The following is a 20,030-nucleotide window of genomic DNA, read 5'->3' as shown; positions in this document are numbered from 1 at the left end:
GGGAAACTTTTTTTTTTTGACCGCACCTCATAACTTATTGGAGAAGGAAATGGCAACCCACTCCAGTACTCTTGCCTGGAAAATTCCATGGATGGAGGAGCCTGGTGTACTACTGTCCATGGGGTCGCAAAGAGTCAGACACAACTAAGCGATTTCACTTTCTTTTCTTTCATAACTTATGGGATCTTAGTTCCCTGACCTGGAATCGAACCTGGGCCATCGGCAGTGAAAGCACAGAGCCATAACCACTGGACCACCAGAGAATTCAAGGACACTGTAGTACATTATTATTTGCTCCCAGGTAGGAAAGAGCAATGGGCCTCCCTGATGGCTCAGCACTAAAGAATCTGCCTGTAATGCAGGAGCTGCAGAAGACGTGAGTTCAATCTCTGGGTGGGGAAAATCCCCTGGAGGAGGGCATGGCAACCCACTCCAGTATTCTCACCTAGAGAATCCCATGGACAGAGGAGGCTGGTGGGTTACAGTCCACAGGGTCGCAAAGAGTCGGACATGACTAAAGCGACTTAGTACTAGTACTAGACTTTCCTCACCTGCAAAATAAAGTAAGGCTACTTGGCTTTCTTGGCTTTCCAGGTGACTCAGTGGTAAAGAATCTCGGCTCTCTTGGCTTTCCAGGTGGCTCAGTGGTAAAGAATCTGCCTTCCAATGCAGGAGATATGAGTTCAATTCCTGGGTAGGAAAGACGCCCTGTAAAAGAAAATGGCAACCCATTCCAGTATTCTTGCCTGGGAAAATTCCATGAACACAGGAGCCTGGGGGACAGGGGGTGCAGTCCACAAAGAGTCAGATACGACTTAGTGACTAAGCAGCATAATGTGCTTGCTCAGATTTCCTTACAAGATTTATCTAATGGGAGAGTCCTTTATCTATGATATTTCATGTTTTCTTTACAGATGCTCTTAATAGTATTGAGAATTCCACTTACAGAACAGCCTTCAAATTACGATCAGTGCAAACCCTGTGCCAATGTAAGTACAGGCTTTCTTGAAACATTGAAATAACCTGACCCTACTGCATAAAGTAAAATGCACAGAGAACCGAAAACTCCCCCATGTGAGTGACTGCTGAATCCAGAAGGTTGGACCTGTGCATGTACCCCACTTGTAACAGAGAAGATGAAGTGGGTAAGATACTCCTGTGTACTCAGTCCACATGCAGCTTTGCTAATTGTTTATGGACGAGAATTTTAATTCTTAAAAAAAATTTTCCTACTTTGTTTCTGGAATTATTATTTTTTGTTTGTTTATTTTTCAGGATACCATTACTGATGCAAAATAAAATAACAAGATAAGTTAGTTTAATCTAACTTGTAGATTCAAATATAAACATTTCTAAATTCCCCCTACCACTTAATATTTGCATTTTGAAGCTGTTCCCCCTCTTTCTGAACCTGCAAAAGTAAGTTTTGATGAATAATCCTCAGGCCATAAAGTTTAAAAATTTCTTGAGAATTTTCTTAACTGCTCTTTTGCATTAAATTTTATCTGATTGAATGCCACTGTTTTTTCTCCTATATGGTTATAACTAGGCAAAATATGGTAAAATATAGTAATACGTTTATCCTGTAAGAATTCTCCAAAACAAAATGACTTGGGTCCTGACTATGAAAAACAATAGGCATTCAGCATATCTAAATTATTGATTTCTAATAAGTTTTATATAGCATTTAAAAATCATGTGAAATGATTTATGACATTTATTACAGCAGATCTAAATGAAATTTTTAACATATATATATACACATGTATATATAAAGGTTGAAATTTTTTTATCTATTACTTTCTGCCTAATAGGTTAGATAGACTAGTGGTTTCCAAATTGCTTCACAGCGTAGACATGGGTGTGAAGTAGGATAAGAAAGCGTCAGCCAGGCAGGAAAAGGAAGTACAGGCAAGCCAAGAAAACCCAAAAGACAACCCAAAAGTTGTTCCTACACCAGAACAATTCTGTTTTTCTCTATCTTTCATACTGCACTTATGTGAAAGAATCCCTTTGAAGAAGGGATTCTTGGCCTAAAAATTTTTTATTCATGGATATAGACCAATCACTAATTCCAGAAATTCACACAAAAAAGAATACACTCAAAAAAATTCACCCTCAATTATACTGTTTTCCTGGAGAATGTCTCCTAGTAAAGATAGTTAGCAGCCAATGTTATATGAGCCTCCATCATTAATGCCTATAATTGATGCAATGTAATTTGAGGATGTACCTTTTTGAACTTTTATTATACCTGGCATCAAAAACAGTGAATATAAATAATACTCATGGGAAATAGTAACAGTACACACAGGGAGAAGTTGGAAATTTCTACCTATAGAAGATAGCCACACAAAAACTGGAAAACAAAAAGAAAAGTCCCAGACACCAAGATAAAGCATATCGTGAGCTCCAGGCAGCAGGATCTGGGGAGCTAGAGAGCATTGCTACACAAATCTGGTGGTGAGATTAATGGACACCACTGTTATCTGTTTTGCTGTAGTATAGAACTCTCAGCAGAAGACACAGCATCCTGTGTACAGCAGGCCAGGCCGAGGTGATAGGTTTTGCGATTGAATAATAATAAAAGAGTTTGCAGCCTCCACCACCTGCAGCCAGGTTTTTATTAAAATCACATCCCCAAACCTACCCCCTCACTTCCTTAGACTCTCCCCTTAAAAGTGGTATCAGAGAACAAATAAAAAATTTTATTATATTTGCTAGATTTCTCATCTGTGAGGTTGATTTACGAAGTAGACAGAAACACGGGGTTTATCACTGCACAAGCTGAAGCGTTTTAAATGCCAGCAGCTCTTGGTGCCACTGACATCCCCATCTCTCAGATGGCACGAGTGGGTGTTTATTCATTTTGTCTGTCATTCTCCATCTGCAAGAAACCATAGGGTTGATTCTATTTCATTCTCCCTTATCTTCATTGCCTTGTAACATTTTTAGGAGAATGTGATAAAAAAGATATGTAAGAAATAAACCATTATTTTTTGTAAGCAACTTTGGTTTTATTAAGTGCCTTCCAGGATAGTAATACTGACAGGGCCAAGATCAAAAAAATAAATATTACTAAGGCAAGGGTGAGACCTAAAGAGTCTGATAATTCAGCAACTGTTCTCTTATAAAGATCACTGGGCTTTTAAAGTAACGCAATTGTGTTTTAACATACAATATTCCTTCTTGAGCTAGGCTATGCACCAGGAAAAAAAGTTATGTAAACATGCATGGTGAATTTGCTCAATCGACTTAATAAAGAGTATAAAAAATGTTTCCCCCAAGTTTTCACCAGTATTCTAATTTCCTCAGAAAGCTGTTTTCAAGTTTTTCACTTCTTTACCTTTTAATTTCCTACTTTAAAGTCACATCTTAGAGGTTATACTGGGAATAATATTCTAACTTTCCTTCACTAACAAACGCACTTTTCCAAAATCAAATCAACTGTCAGAATAGGAATGCCTGAATTATGTACAAGATGGTGGCTTAGATGGTGAAGAATCTGCCTGCAATGTAGGAAACCGAGGTTCAATCCCTGGGTCGAAAAGATCTGGAGAAGGAAACGCATTCCAGTATTCTTGCCTGGAGAATCCCATGGAGGGAGGAGTGTGGCAGGCTTAGTCCAGGGGGTCACAAAGAGTCAAACACAACTAAGCAACTAATACACTGTATCCAAATTGTGGTCATATGTAACTCTCTTAAAAAATAGCTGCCATTAAAAAAATGTCTTATAGACTAGATGATGTTTACTTTTTTGAAGCCTTTTGTTCCCATCACAGATGATGCAGTGTTTCCTTTGCTTCCTGCAGTGGACTTGATTGGCAGTTCTCTGATTCAGCATGTCCTACGACATCAGAGTCTCTGGGAGGCAGGAGAAAGCACCCTCTCCGTTCAGCAGCTTTTTCAGGCTCTGCAGGAGATGTTCCAGAAAGTCAGAGTGGAAAAACCAGGACAGATGCACCCCAGGGCTTCAGAACTCACTCTGAGCCTTCTCACTACAATGTATGACAGGTGAGGATGAAGAGCTCAAGCTGTGACCTAATAGGGGGTATGCAGTTGCCTCTGGTCATTGACAAACTAAGGATGTCTAATATTTGCTCAGGGTTTGAGGTCTAAGAAAGCTTCTTTGTTTGTTTTCCTCAAATGTATTACTCATTCAGAAGGGGAACAAAGAAGTACATGCTTATCAACCTCACTAACATAAATGATTCATGCAAAGCAATAAGAAGGAAAATCCACATTTTCATACAAACTTCATTTCCACTCTAGAGAAGCATACACACCTTTTTCTAGGGCAATTACGCATCTATAGATACTGAAAATTACACTTTTTCTTGTTCAGTCTCTAAGTCATGTCTGACACTTTGCGACCCCATGGACTGCAGCATGCCAGGCTTCCCTGTCCTTCATTATCTCCTGGAACTTGCTTGAACTGATGTCCATTGAGTCAGTGATGCCATCCAACCATCTCATCCTCTTTCACTCCCTTCTCCTCTTGCCTTCAATCTTTCCCAACATGAGTCCCCAGTAATTTATTTCTTTGTTTATTTCTTTATAACCATTCATCAGTTTCTGTTTGTGGGATAAGCTTGAATAACCTGTGCATAAATGGCTGACCTCTTGTCTTAGTCTGTTTGGGTTGCTATACAAAAATACCATAGACCAGGTGACTTAACAGACATCTGTTTCTCACAGTTCTGGAGACTAGGAAGTCCAAGATCAAAGGCAGCTGCAGACGCTTGGGTCTGGTGAGAAACCACTTCCAAGCACTCAGAGATCCATCTTCTGGCTGTGTCTTCACATAGTGGAAGAGAGTGAAAGAGCTTTCTGGGGTCTTTTTTGTAGTAACAGTAATCTAGTTCATGAGAGTCCCACCTTTGTGACCTAGTCATCTCCCCATATCCTACCTCTAAATAGTCTCTCACTGGGAGCTAGGATTTCAACATATGACTTGGAAGGTACATAAACATTTCCACCTTATCAAAGGCTTGATTATGCATGCTCTGGAGTCAGTGGTGTTGTGTGTGTGTGTGTGTGTTTCACTGAACTCGAGTTTATCACTTTTTTTGCTCCACTTCAGCTGTGTTTATCTTATGTGGTCTTGACCCAGTTGGCCTCGTCTTGTAGAACGGACTTTTAAAAACTCGCAGTGAATATAAAACATCTGGAAAGTGCAGGAAAGAGTAAGGAAGAAGCAATATCACCCCCACAGCCTGCATCCTAGAGACAAGGACAGTTTAACCATTTGGCAAATTCCTTACTAGTTTATTGTTTATTTTTTGTCCTGCAAACAATATATAAATATGTTCTCAGGTGATTTTTTTTCTTGATTTCAGCCTCCTTAAGCATTAAGCTTTTGGCTGTCCTTTCTATATTCAACGCCTGCCTCTAACAACCCACTTGCCTTTGATATATTGTTCTGTAGCTTTCCTAACTGCATAGCTGGTGAGCACAGCGAGATGAGGCTCTAGGTAGTGACCTGAGAAGAAGCAGATTTTTTTAACATACAGATTTGCTCATTCTGCCTGCCCTTTGGTCCGTGTCTCTGTTGTTTGGTTTCTGGACCTGTGAACCCTAAAGACAATGAGACCACGTGGTCCAGGAAGAGAGGGCGCACCCCTGGGTCCCCAGTGCCTAGGGTAGTACTTTGTATCGAGAAAGCACCCAATAAATATTTGTTGAACACATGAATGAAGAAATCATGAAGGATGAAATATTTCTATTCAGTTATTTGTCCTGTCAAATTCTAGATATGGGAAAACAGACCATGAAGAGCGTGAACTTGTTACATGATGTCAGAAATGTTCATTCATAGTCATGGTTTTTATAAGAATAACCCTGCCTTTCCCATTCTTGCCTCTGTTGTTTTTTTTGTTGTTGCCATGCAGCACAGGAACGGGTTTTATCAAGCTTGCACCTGCAGCAGCTGCTCTGATCACCCTCTCAGGGGACAGTCCTCTTACAAAATACACAGGTAACGTAAGTAGGGGTTTAGAGTGTCTGAAGTGTGGTGACCACCAGACCTCTCCAACACGTGACCTTCTTCACTCACTCCTGTATCCCCACTACCACACAGCTCTGGTTCAGCATGTACCCAGCAAAACTTAGAATTTTCCAAAATGTTGATCTGTGTGTTCTAACTATTCATAATTTGTTATATTTATTTGTATAGAGATTATTCAGACACCAGTAGTTCTTATTCTCTTAAGGCAGTCCCTACTCCCATCACCATTCACCAAACTCATGGTGTTTGTCATCAATGTGCTCAATTATCAAAAATTAGAAAAAAAAATAGAAATGTGAGTGGCTCTTCACTACTTTTCAAGTTACTTAGTTTGGGAAGCTTTCAAAATAGCAAGCGGATAATCAAGAATTATAACTTTCTCCTCTTTCCCTCTTTAAACCCGCAAATTAAGTGTTTAGGATTCAAAGCACATGCTCTTCAAAGATATATGCAAGTATTCAATTAAAGGTTTCTCTTCCCCCTTATATGTCTAGCTCTTTTTCAGCTCTATGCAGAAAATAACAGGGGAGGTCATGATTTGGGAGCACGCATGACTCGAAGGGTTTTGAGAAACCTACTAACAGATCTACAACAGGTAAACCTCTAATGCTCAAGAGTTCTAAATGTGTTCCAGTTATATTTGTCATATTAATTATTAAAGGGTCTTATTCTTTACAGTGTCGATTCTATCTTGATATAGTTCTCCAAGCAATCTTTCTCTTCTCTAGCCATTGGTAATATCTGAGTATAGTCTGACCTATTGCAATTATTTCCTAACTGGTTTGCCCAACTCAAGCCTCTCCTTTCTCCAATTCTTCCTCCACACAGCAGCCAATGACTCTTCCAAATGTCAATGTAAGTGTCTAAAATTCCTCATTGGCTATTTCTATCTATAGAATAAAACCTAAACTCCTTAGTATCACAAGCAAAGCTTTCTCCAATCTTCTACTTTCAAAAAGAGGTAAAATCATGATACTTATACATATTTAAAATTAATGCAAACAAATAAATATTTGTAACTCAAAGTGAAGAAATATAAAAATTTATTCAGTTTTTTATTTATTAACTGTAAGAGGGCTCCAGTAAGATGTCACAACAAGTTGAAAGAAATAACTAAAGAACAGACAAACTGATAGATTAAGAATGTTGTAATGAATTTGCAGGTGGACCCAAGAGTGGCTTGGGTAGGGGTGGGAGTTGTTGCTCAACCAGGAGAGAATTCATTTTGCATGTCCATAAATAGAAACTATTTGCACTGTGATCAGTTGTCAACAAATTGACATTAATCTCTATAAAATTATAAGGGAGCCTGGTCAAAGAGAGTGATGCACATCTCTATAGGTTCAGATAATCCCCAATGAAAAGCTATCCAGTGGTTTCCTTTGTGTATTCCACAGTGTTTTAATTTTTGCTTATACTCCTTCCAGCTTTGTCTGTCCTGCATATCAAAATCCTTGCTGTACCTGACACGGTCCACTCCTGGCTTGCGCAGGCACATCTGTCCACAACACCACTGCCTCTCCTTTACTTGACAAATACTGTTTGTCTTTCAGGTTACTCAAAATATTAGTCACCTCATCCCTGAAAACTTCTTAAACTCCTTGTAAATAACTTTGTTATAGCAGTTGTCAAATTTTATTGCAATCATGTCTTAGATATGTGATTTTCCCACTAGGCTGCTTCTCAAAGGCAACGATTATATCTCAATGATCTTTATGTCTCCAATAGCTTGAAAAGTGCTTGATACTAAATCTTCATGTGTGCATGCGTTATGTGCTAAGTCATGTCTGACTCTTTGCAATCCAGTGGACAGTAGCCCACCAGGCTCTTCTGTCCAAGGGATTTTCCAGATAAGATTATTGGAGTGGGTTGCCATGCCCTCATCCAGGGGATCTTCCTGACCCAGGGATAGAACCTGCATCTCCTGCAGCTTCTGCATTGCAGGCAGATTCTTTACCCATGAGCCACCAGGGAAGCCTACTAAGGCCTTTAACAAGTGCTTAATGAACACATAGATGAAATGCAACCCTGAATACTCAATAGTTGATTTCCATCATTTTCTATGCTTTAAGAATTAAAAAGAATATATTTGAATCAGTTCTAATGAGGTGGATGAAACTGGAACCTATTATACAGAGTGAAGTAAGCCAGAAATAAAAACACCAATACAGTATACTAACGCATATATATGGAATTTAGAAAGATGGTAACAATAACCCTGTATGCGAGACAGCAAAAGAGACGCAGATGTATAGAACAGTCTTTTGGACTCTGTGGGAGAGGGAGAGGGTGGGATGATTTGGGAGAATGGCATCGAAACGTATGTTTCAATGATATGTATAATATCATATAAGAAATGAATTGCCAGTCCAGGTTCGATGCAGGATACAGGATGCTTGAGGCTGGTGCACTGGGATGACCCAGAGGGATGGTACAGGGAGGGAGGTGGGAGGGGGGTTCAGGATGGGGAACATGTGTATACCCGTGGCAGATTTATGTTGATGTATGGCAAAACCAATACAATATTGTAATTAGCCTCCAATTAAAATAAATAAATTTAAATTAAAAAAAAAGAATGTGCAAATATAACATTGTTTTCATCCAATTAATAAGGAATCTAACCTCCTTAATGTAAATATGCTTCTTAATTGTAAAAAATGATGTAACCAAGCAAGATCTTCTGCAAATGAGTTATGTAGGCTCTGGATTATTTTGTGTACAAGTGATTACTGTCTCTGTATCTTTTACCCCTGCTTTAAGGATGCCTCTGTTATTCTTCAAGCCCCTGTAAAATCCTTGAACTAGGTTTTCTGCACTGTGAAACTATAGTAATTTTCTGTCATTTCCCCCCTGGTTCTGGACTGTAGGGAAGAAAAAAAATCTTTTTCCCTTACCCATCTTAAGTTCTGTGTCTAGGGTCCTGTAAATTAGACTTGTGAAAGAATTAACAAGAGAAAAACAAACCAAAGTTTATTCATGTGTATGGTGCATGGGAACACCCAGTGATGAGTAACTCAAAGAAGTAGATAAAACTCAGGCCTGTAAGCTATTTTACGGTAAACAAAGGAAAAGGGACTCTGGGCTTCTAGGTGGGGGAGGCAAGTTTATGAGAAGATGATCGGGAAATAGATCATCTATGGTGAACCAGGGTTGTTTAGTACGGTTTGTTATGCACATTTAAGTCTGTGATTTCTCCACTAACAAGGGTTTTTAAGAGTCCTCTTCTTCCTGGTAGGTAGAGGGAGATACTATTGGTAAAAATAAATTTACTGTATAAATGTAAGTTACCTTTACAAAAGGAAAACCGGTGTCCTATTTTTAGTGCTTTTTCTGTCTCTATTGGCTCTCAATGACTTTTAGTTCAAAATAATACATATGCCAAGGAGCTATATTTGGGGGTGGCATATTCTGGTACCCTGGAGAACCAAGGATTCTGAACCGGGGATTATTACGGTAAGAGTGGGAGGTGGGTAAGGAGAAAGATTATCAGACAAGGAATATGATTTAGGAAAACCTACCCAAATTACCTTTGCAGGAATTTCCCTGGTGGTCCAGTGGTTAAGACTACACTTCCACTACAAGAGGGATGCGTTTGATCTCTGGTCGGGAATATCCTGCATGCCTGGCATGCACTGCAGGCCATGCAGTGCTGCCGAAAAATAAAATTAAATAAATAAAATATAATTACTTTTTCCAAAAAAAAATAAAAATTAAAAAAGTTACCCTTGCTTTGATTTGGTCTTAATATTAAGAGTTTATGTTCATACTGATTGCAATAATTAGTATTTAATTTATTGTGTAAATTTTAAACAACGTTTAAGATACTCATTTTTCTTAAGTGGAGCAATGATCTTTTTTTCATTTCTAAGGTTCAAATCTCAGATGTAGTTTTCAAAGAGCTCTTCTGGTGGTTGCCCCAGCACATGGATCCTGTCACCAGTTTTCTGCTGACTCTCAGGCATGTCTTAAGAAGCTACTGCCTCAACAATCCCCGCATTCTGGGGGGAGACTGGGAAAATCTGCCCATCCATTTATGCAATCAGTCTAGTTAGACTGAAGTGGTGAAATGGATGTGATGAAACAAGATGGACGGAGGGGCATCTTCCTTCTGAAATCCTACACCACTTCCTCACTAGTACAGCTGGCCCCAGGCTGGCTCCCCACCCAAGAGGCCCTAAAAATCTGCCCTTGTTTCAGGCTCAACCAAGGTCAATGAGCTGCTGAAATGGCAGCTCCTGCAGGGCTGTCTCCCCCTCATGCATCAGTAGGCTCCTGAGAAAGCTGTTAGGAAGGTGGAGATTTGCATAGCAAATTATCATCCCATTGACTTCCATTAAGAACACCGAGATGGGTTCCCATAGAGAATTCCAGGCCCCTCTGTGTGATCCCACCCCCTCCCCCCCGCCCCCCCCCCAGAACCCTAATTATCATTTCAAGTGGTGTTCTGCCTATACTGCAGGCCCTCTAGCCAGATTTAATTCTTCCTTAGATTATCTGCAAGAAATTAGTCAAATGGGCACAAAATCTTTGTGCACACACTTAAGAGCCAAAAATGTAGGTTAAAACCCACAACAGAAGTGAATTTTCTTTTGACTCATATCAGAATCCCAGAACTGGCTAGTGGATCCTATCTGATTCAATTTCCTTACTGTACAAATGAGGCTAAAGCCCTTTCCCAGGGCTCAAGTTATCATCCAAATAAGTGGTTCAGTTAGTTCATCAGCATTCACAGGCCAAAGTAGGGGTAATGAGTTATTTTTTCAGACAAAAGCCAAATAACACATCATGTTTAGTTCAGCTGGTGATGGGGTTATTATTAATTTAAAGTACAAGCCATCTTGTCACAATTACACAAATGTTTGTTGACTTCTGCCTGGCTAATTGTCAGCAAAGTGGTTCTAAGTGCCACTTTCCTGATTAGAAGAATGTTTATTCGAGTTGATGGACTCAGCAGGGGGGTCTTTGAAATTACTTCTGAGCTTGGGAGCAATGCCTGCTGACAATCTGTGCTGTAGAAGGCATCAGACATGAAATTAGGACACGTGACCAAATGGGCATAAATGGAGGTGACAGGTACATGTATCTGTGCATATAGTTAATGTCAGGGCCGAGTCCCTGGCCATCTCAGCAGTCACAGGGGGTTCTCAGTCCCTTAGTTAAACTCCTTAATGTGACTGAGTGAAAGATAGAAACCACTGAGTGAGGTAGTGTTAAATCAAGCCATTGGAATACAAATCAGGTCCAGGTGTGACAAAGCTTTGGAAGAACCCCTCAACAGAGTAAAGAGTCTTGGAGGGAGATCTCATGTGTATAGTAATTCTCATCTATTTTGTTTGTTTTACCTTGAGCAAAATATCAGATCTCAATTATTTCTTGTTGTAAACAAGGATAATAACTGCCCTGCCTTGAAAATTGGCATTTATTAAAATAAGATGATGTGTGTTTGAAAAGGTTTTTCTTAAAACTGCCCTGAACTTTAAATGATATCATTGTTATATGTAATTCGTAGGTGAACAAAGGCAAGTTCAGTTCTGTCACTCAGTCGTGTCTGATTCTTTGAGGCCCCATGGATTACAGCACGCCAGGCCTCCCTGGCCATCACCAACTTCCAGAGTTTACTCAAACTCATGTCCATTAAGTCAGTGATGCCATCCAACCATCTCATCCTCTGTCATCCCCTTCTCCCGCCTTCAATCTTTCCCAGCATCAGGGTCTTTTCCAATGAATCAGTCCTTCGCATCAGGTAGCCAAAGGATTGGAGTTTCAGCTTCAGCATCAGTCCTTCCAATTAATATTCAGGATTGATTTCCTTTAGGATGGACTGGTTGGATCTCTTTGCAGTCCAAGGGCAAAGAAAGGTTAAATAATTTAACTGGGGTCACAAGAGAAACATGGAAGCCCTCCCTGTATTGCCCTCATTGCCAGAACTTCTTACTCTTCTCGTCCCAGCCCCACTTCTCCCCACTTGTTCACTCTTTGTCTCTATTCATATACTGCACAAAATCCACACATGTCTTATTTGCCTAATTGAAACAGTTCATCCAGTCTCATACACCAGTTAGGTGTGACTCTTTGGTCAGAAGTGCCACTGCTCGGGTGTGACTAGTGGCCACCATTTCTTAATCACTGACACAGGGTTTCTTGCCTCTTGTAGATTCCAACTGTTGTTGGGGAAAGTCGTGCTCTGTGCTCTGTGGAGAGTGCTACACGCAGCTGTTTCCAAGGGGTGAGTGCCACGCACATGTCCTTGGGAACTGGGGGCAGATACAGCTGCTGACCCATTTCAATCACAGACCTACTACTCCACAGGCATCCCAGACAGCCTAATTCAGGAGGTAGACTTGCCCCACCTTTGCATGAGATAAGCTTCAGCAGAGTCAACAGAAACAGAGCCAGAAGAGAAGATGAAAATACATTTTCATCTCTACAAGAGACTACAGTCATGCTTGGAAACATATTTGACTGTGCCACTGTTTTTCAGGTGTTGAGCCCAGTAATCAAAGAAGAGAAATTCCTGTCTTGGTTGCAGTCTGAGCCTCCCATCCTCTTATGGATCCCAACCTGCTATCGACTGTCAGCCACTGAAATGGCCACTCACCCTTTTCGGTGTAGAATCTGCAGGAACTTTCCCATCACAGGACTGAGGTACAGTCACTCATCACTGTTACACAGACCATCACTCTCCAAATGGATCTAGAGTTGGAGCTTCTTCTCTCCAGATTCTTTTGGTTGTACTATTCACACTTTCAGAACTCAGCTGATTTGGCGGGGGGTGGGGGGGGGTGGGGAATAATAATTTCCTGTATGAGTGATCCTGCTTATATTTTATTTTACCTTCTATAATTAATGGAATATTAAGTTCTAGTAACACATACTCAGACCGGTAGATATTTTTATTCCTTAAGGGGAAATTTTTTTGTCTTTTGTTACCAAAACTCTTTTAAATATTTTATAGTTAACCATAACAATAACAACAGTTTACATTTTTTGTTCTTTAAAAATATTTTTGAAGTATAATTGATTTACAGTGTTGTGTTAATTTCTGCTGTACAGCAAAGTGATTCAGTTATACATACAAGCATTCTTTTCCATTATGGATTATAGTATATTGACTATGATTCCCTGTACGATAGGACCTTGTTAACATTTGTTAAATGCTAAACAAATATTAGGTTGTGTGGTTCACATGGATCATTTGTGTAAAGCATTATAACTCCATATACAAAATGGTGTTATCATGCCTAATGGTGGTATTATTATTATTTAGCAGAGACGCTAAATAACCTGAGCTTAAGCTCACATGGTTAGCAAGTGGCTGAGGCTGTGGACTGAATGCAGAGCCCCTGCTCTGCAACCGTGATGCTCTGCTGCCTCCTCGTGGAGGCGACTGAGAACATGCCTTGAAACCAAAACAAATGATGAGGCTTTATAGGAGCTGCTCATGCCAGAGCTTCTCTTTTCCTGGAGGAAAAGGCAGATTTGAAAGCTAGGTTTGGACACAGGAAATTCAGATCTTTCCATGGCTTTTAGATGACACTCAAAATCCCATCTTAGGAAAAGGGTGTTGTAGGTTTCCTCTAAATAAAACAATAAAGAAGTAAAACTTGTGTTATTATTAAAGATGGGGAGGAGAGAAGGAAGCCAGCAAGTGGGGGCCAGGCAAGTGGGTGACCATCACCATGGTGGGTGAACACAGGTGTAACAGGGGCTAGTGATGTGGTGAAACTGACGAGCTAGGACAACCCGGGAACTCAAAACTGGTTAAAAAAGGGGGTATGCGCAGAAGGGGCAGGAGAAGTGACATAAAATAGGTCTGATATAAAATAAGTCTGTTGAGCTCACTAAGAACTGGAAATCAGGTTTTCATTTTGCTGAGAAAGTGAATTGATTTTGCAGAGAATTCTGAGGACACAATGAAATTTCATTCACAGAAACTCTTCACAAATAACACAAGTTGAAACAATAAAACATACCAATGGCCCCAACTGTTGGTAACCAAGCAAGCTACACCAAAGAAATATCCACACTACAATGAAAAGTAAACTCTTTTTTTAATTGGGCAGTGGGAAAACATTAATATGATTTTCTATATTACAAGTATATCATAATCATTTACTCAATAAACAAGTATTACATAGCAGTTACACTATATCCTGTACTGGGCCAGACACAGAATTCGTTTTTGCGGTTACATAAAATACAAATTTAACATTGATATATTTTTTTCAAAATCATTATGTATAACATAAAGCATATATTATTATTTTTATTTTATCAAGGACTCTTAGAATGTGAATGACTTGCTCAGGTCACTCAAAAAAAAAAAAAAAAAGATAGCAAAAGCATAGGGCCAAATATGCCATATTGTTAGTTTTAGGTTGTGTCCCTACCTACTAAGAGTAAGATTAAGCTTCTTCTTAGAAACACCTCTGTGTGGCCCATCTTTTGTCCTAGAAATCTAAGGCAATGTATAGTTCTCATACATGCAGATAGCTGAGTCATCTGGGCATGACCATGAGCTTCTCTAGACCACAATTTCTTTGTAAGCAAGAGAAGGATGGGTGAATCAAAGCATGACTTAGGCTTCTCTTAGCTGTAACCATCTGAGCTTATTAGAAAGTGCTTGAATACATTATAGGTCTGACCTTAAACCTGTGCTTTTGGCTCTCAGAAAACCACAGCTATAGCATCAAGGCTTTTACTTTGAGTGAGTGTCATAAAGTCATCTTAGAGCAGAAGTGTTCATAGATCTGGAGGTAGCAAGAAGAGGGCAAGACTTGGCCTCCTAAAGTCAGAGAGAAAGACCAGAGATTGTTCCTAAGCTGAGGGTCCAAGTTTAGCAGGATGTGTCACACTTATACTCCTGAAGAGCCATGTAATTTTGAAATGAGATTAGGGGGAAATAACGGGGTTCTTTGTGAGTAAAAGCATCAACAACAGACCAGCTTGTTATCCACACTGTACCCTTTCTTATGCCTCTGTCGGCAGTTTCAGAGCATGGAGGAGCGAAGCCAAGGTTAGGGTCACCATATTGTCCTAAGGAACCAACTGCAACCATGCCGTAAAGCCAAATAAAGCAGCCAGTAAAGATGGCTCATCACATCATCTTATTAAAAAATACTTCATGTTATACACTTCACGTCTCCCTGAGTATGCATGTTGAATAATTTTCAAAGTTGTGTAAAACTTTACAAAGGCCTTGGCTTCCCTGGTGGCTCAGATGGTAAAGCGTCTGCCTGCAATGCGGGAGACCCTGGTTCAATTCCTGGGTCGGGAAGATCCCCTGAAGAAGGAAATAGCAACCCATTCCAGTACTGTAGCCTGGAAAATTCCATGGACTGAGGAGCCCGGCAGGCTACAGTCCATGGGGTTGCAAAGAGTTGGACACGACTGAGTGACTTCACACTCTTACAAGGCCTAGTGGTCAGGATTTACTAGCCCCGTTTTCCTCCTTGAAGAAATGAAGACATTCATTTAACTCAATCAATAAATGTTCATTGAAAACCTACCATGTACCAAGTATCTTCAAAACCATGAACTTAAGTTTCTGTTTCAAGGTCCTCTAGTAATGGTGGCATGTGACTCTAAGTCAAGTTTCCTGCCTTTGTATTCTATTTTATATATACATTTGGTGGTGGTTTGGTGATTTAGTTGCTAAGTTGTATCTGACTCTGTGCGACCCCATGGACTGTAGCCCACCAGGCTCCTCTGTCCATGGGATTCTCCAGGCAAGAATACTGGAGTGGGTTGCCATTTCCTTATTCAGGGGATCTTCCCAACCCAGAAATTGAACCCGGGCATCCTTCACCTGCAGGCAGATTCTGTACCAACTGAGCTATAAGGGAAAGCCTTATATATACGTGTATTTATGTATTGTTTACTTACTTGATTTAACCAGGTCTTAGTTTCAGCATGCAGAATCTTTTAGTTGCAGCATGTGATCTCATAATTGTGGCACTTGGGATCTAGTTCCCTGACCAGGGATCAAACCCAGGCCTCCTCCATTGGGAGTGTGGGGTCTTAACCACAGGACCACCAGGGAAGTCTCCTCTGGGTGGTCTATTACATAGGTTAAAATAGCTGGCTCTCCATTTGGATGGTATCCCTGGCCTCAAAGCCCAATTAAACCATTACCAAGTCATCGTGTAACTTTGTGCGTTTGCTTAAGATCTCTTTGAGTTTTAAGAACTGATTTAAAGAAATCGGTTTCTTCAAATGAGGGTAACAATAAGAATGCCTTCCCTTAAAGAACTTTCATGGGGATTTCATGGGGATTAACTATGTCAATGCATGTCCCCTGCCTGCTGCATAGTGAGGGCTCAAAAATGTTTTCTGTGCTACTATGATAGCCCTTCAACACTCTATTAATACCCCACTGTGAGTCTAGGTGTCAGGGACAGCAGTGAACAAGGGCCGTGAGCATTGGTCTCATGGCACTTGAATTCTCCTGCTTTGCCTTCCAATGACTTTGGTCAAAAACCCTTCTGCCATCTGGCCTCAGGAACATTCCAACCTTTTATTCCTCTGTTCTTCAGAGTTATCTGTAGGTCTGATAGATGTGACAAGCTCTAAACCCTTCTTCACCCCAGTCTGCATTACCTATACCTCCTCTTCTTTCTACCTGGGATTTCCTTCACCTTAATCTCCCACCCAGCATTCTACACCCAGCATGAGCCTCACTTCTTCCATAAAAACTAATCAGATCATCCCACCCCCAGGTGTCTTCGCCTCTCTCTCCTACTGCATTTATTTTCCATGCCTCTCACTCTGCACTTTATCACATGGTACTTAACCTTGCTAGTTAGTGTACCTTAAGTTTCACTATCATGTCTTTGCAGCAAGATACAAAACTTGAAGAGTATAGGAATCTTGTCATAGTTTTACTTTTGTAAATTTGGAAACAGGAATTGAAAACTTAAATGCTTTCTGGGGCAAGGCAAGTATATAAATGAGGGGAAGAGGCTAGGGAGGAACTGTCCTAAAGGAATAGCTGCCACCTTGCCCTCGCTCATTGTTGCCACTGATGAGGAAGACACGACTTTATGTCACAGAAACTGTAGTTGAATATCAGTTAAAATATCAGGGGAAAAGGTATAGATAAAGAAGGGAACCCTCCTACGCTGTAGGTGGGAATGTAAATTGATATAACCATCATAGAGAACAGTATGGAGGTTTTGTAAAAAACCAAAAATAGAGCTACCATATGACCCTGCAATCCCAGTCCTGAGCACATATCTGGAGAAAAACAAGTTCCAAAAGGATACACGCACCCCAATGTTCTTTGCAACACTGTTTACAATAGCCAAGACATGGAAGCAACCTAAACATCCATTCACAGAGGAATGGATAGAGATGTTTTGTGTGCATATATGTATAATGGAATATTGTTTATATAATGGAATATTATATATATATAATGGAATATTGAATATATATTCCATATATAATGGAATATTACTCAGCCATTAAAAAGAATGAAATTATGCCATTTGCAACAACATGGATGTACCTAGAGATTGTCATACTGAGTGAAGTAAGTCAGATAGAGGAGAAATATTGTATGACATCCCTTACATGCAGAATCTAAAAAGAAATGATACAAATGAGAATCCCATGGACAGAGGAGCCTGGCAGGCTACAGTCCATGGGGTCACAAAGAGTTGGACACAACTGAGCAACTTTCACTTTTGGGAGATACATGTACACACTACTATATATAAAATGGATAACCAACAAGGGCCTACTATATAGCACAGGGAACTCTGCCCAATGTTATGTGGCAGCCTGGATGGGAGGGGAGTTTGGGAGAGAATGGATACATGTATGTGTATTTCTGACTCCTTATGCTGTCCACCTGAAACAATCACAACATTGTTAATTATCTATCAGTTCAGTTCAGTTCAATTCAGTCGCTCAGTTGTGTCCGACTCTTTGTGATCCCATGAATCACAGCACGCCAGGCCTCCCTGTCCATCACCAACTCCTAGAGTTCACCCAAACTCACATGCATTGAGTTCGTGATGCCATCCAGCCATCTCATCCTCTGTCGTCCCCTTTTCCTCCTGCCCGCAATCCCTTCCAGCATCAGAGTCTTTTCCGATGAGTCAACTCTTCGCATGAGGTGGCCAAAGTACTGGAGTTTCGGAAAAAGTATAGATCCCTGATATTTTACAAACGGTATGATCCTATTCATCCTTGAAAGTTACTAATTCTTGACTGTGTGGTCTCACCAGCAAAGCCCCCAAAAAGCACACCATTTTCCCTGAGTGCCTAGAGACACCCTTCCTTAGCAGAATGTCTCAATGTCTCCTCTCCTCTGACAGGCGATTTAAGTAACTGTTCGTAATAGAGTCTGCAGTGCTGATGTGTTAACAAACTTGGCTGTGTTTGTCACTCAGTCTTGGCTGTTAGAGAAGGAAATGGCAACCCACTCCAGCACCCTTGCCTGGAAATCCCATGGACGGAGGAGCCTGGCAGGCTACAGTCCCTGGGGTCGCAAAGAGCTGGACACGACTGAGCGTCTTCCCTTGGACTTGGACCTTGGCTGATGAGGAACTCCCGCTCTTCACTGTATTCCTTCCTATGTACAAATTTCTAAAAAATGACACATTTATTTTAGATTCTTTTATCTATGATTTTATTTTTCCCAATACTACATAGGAACGCAGGTCCAATATCATCACATCTCACAAATTCTCAAGAGAATTTAGAATTCTAACTTTTTGGAAATCTTCCAGGTTTCTGTATGTTGGCAATTGCATTGAAATTACTCAAACACTTTGTGCAGCTACCCAAAATGTGGCCGCAAACTTCATAGTGTATCCTAAGGGTTGTTGCACACAGTCCCATGCATATAAAAGACACTTGGTATTTTTTGGTGGGAGAGAGGATAAATCAGGCCTCTTTACTATAGTTCGTTGACAAAATTATATTTATTTAATGTCATATTATAAAAATGACAAAATAAATGATAAAAAGAAGATCTAGCTGTATACTCACTCAATAGCTCAGATACCTCTTATTTATCTTAGGCTGCTCCTTCTTCTGAATAATATTTTCTTTGCTCACCTATTAATAGTGATGTAAGTCACACTTCCACTTTAATTGACAGATACCGCTGTCTGAAGTGTCTCAACTTTGACATCTGCCAAGCGTGTTTCTTATCTAGTTTTCAGGGCGAGTCCCACCAGAAGTCTCATCCCGTGGTTGAGAACTGCATCCAGGTAACATCTAACGCAATGTACCAAACTATTCATAAGTCTTATCTGTGAGAGCTAAAGCAATGAAAAAAACGTTCCCATCAGGAAGACCACAGATTCTACTCCTTTCATACATTACAATATTTAAGATTAAAGAAGTGGCAAGCTCAACCTTATATATCTCTCAATATACATATACTTTACACTGTAGATTTTAATAAAACGTTTTGGAGACGATAGACCAGAGTCTAATCTGAAGCCACTGACTGGGTACTATGTGCAAGAAAATATCTGAGGAGTAAGAGGGGAGAGGCATTGGAAATGGATACTGATTAAAAATTTAAAAACTCTGGTTTGGTTAAAAAAAAAAAATGATGCAATGAGGCCTCTAGCTGCTATTGCATTTCAGGAGAAGTTTTCTTTTTTAACATGTCTTTTCCTCAGCACTAAAATTCAAGTATATTTCCCTTAGTAAAAATAAAAGAGAAAGATTACTATCTCAGTTTTGACTGGAGCCAGTATAAAACTAGATTTTATAGCTGACTTTCAAAAAAATTTTAAAGACAACTATAAATATGCAGGAAGAGAATTCAGCTCATGATAATAACAAAGAGAAATGGGATACTTTTAAGGCAGAGAGCATTTAAGATTTTCCGGAAATCGCTTAGTAGAAATCAGTTTCTCCATGCGGTTGGCCTTGCTCTCAAATTCCAAATAGTAAAAGGTGTTGACTAATTACCTTTACTGTGGACAATTTTCCCTCATGATCTCTTTACCATGTATGGCCCACAAAAGTCAAGTGCCTCAATCTTGCCAAATAATTT

At 40.1% G+C, this 20,030-nt stretch overlaps 1 protein-coding gene across 1 annotated transcript in view; it reads left to right on the top strand.

Annotated features, from left to right (window-relative positions):
- DYTN (dystrotelin) overlaps positions 1-20,030 on the top strand; it is a 74,427-nt gene that overhangs the window by 20,663 nt on the left and 33,734 nt on the right. The window contains exons 3-9 of the mRNA XM_070798396.1: positions 915-989; positions 3,813-4,014; positions 5,892-5,977; positions 6,502-6,602; positions 12,162-12,233; positions 12,489-12,652; positions 19,119-19,230. Of these exons, the coding sequence (XP_070654497.1) occupies positions 915-989; positions 3,813-4,014; positions 5,892-5,977; positions 6,502-6,602; positions 12,162-12,233; positions 12,489-12,652; positions 19,119-19,230 (812 nt within the window). The remainder of the gene's footprint in view (positions 1-914; positions 990-3,812; positions 4,015-5,891; positions 5,978-6,501; positions 6,603-12,161; positions 12,234-12,488; positions 12,653-19,118; positions 19,231-20,030) is intronic.

This window comes from Bos indicus, chromosome 2 (assembly GCF_029378745.1).
Source record: "Bos indicus isolate NIAB-ARS_2022 breed Sahiwal x Tharparkar chromosome 2, NIAB-ARS_B.indTharparkar_mat_pri_1.0, whole genome shotgun sequence".
NCBI lineage: Eukaryota > Metazoa > Chordata > Mammalia > Artiodactyla > Bovidae > Bos > Bos indicus.
This window is presented reverse-complemented; position numbering and strand designations above follow the sequence as displayed.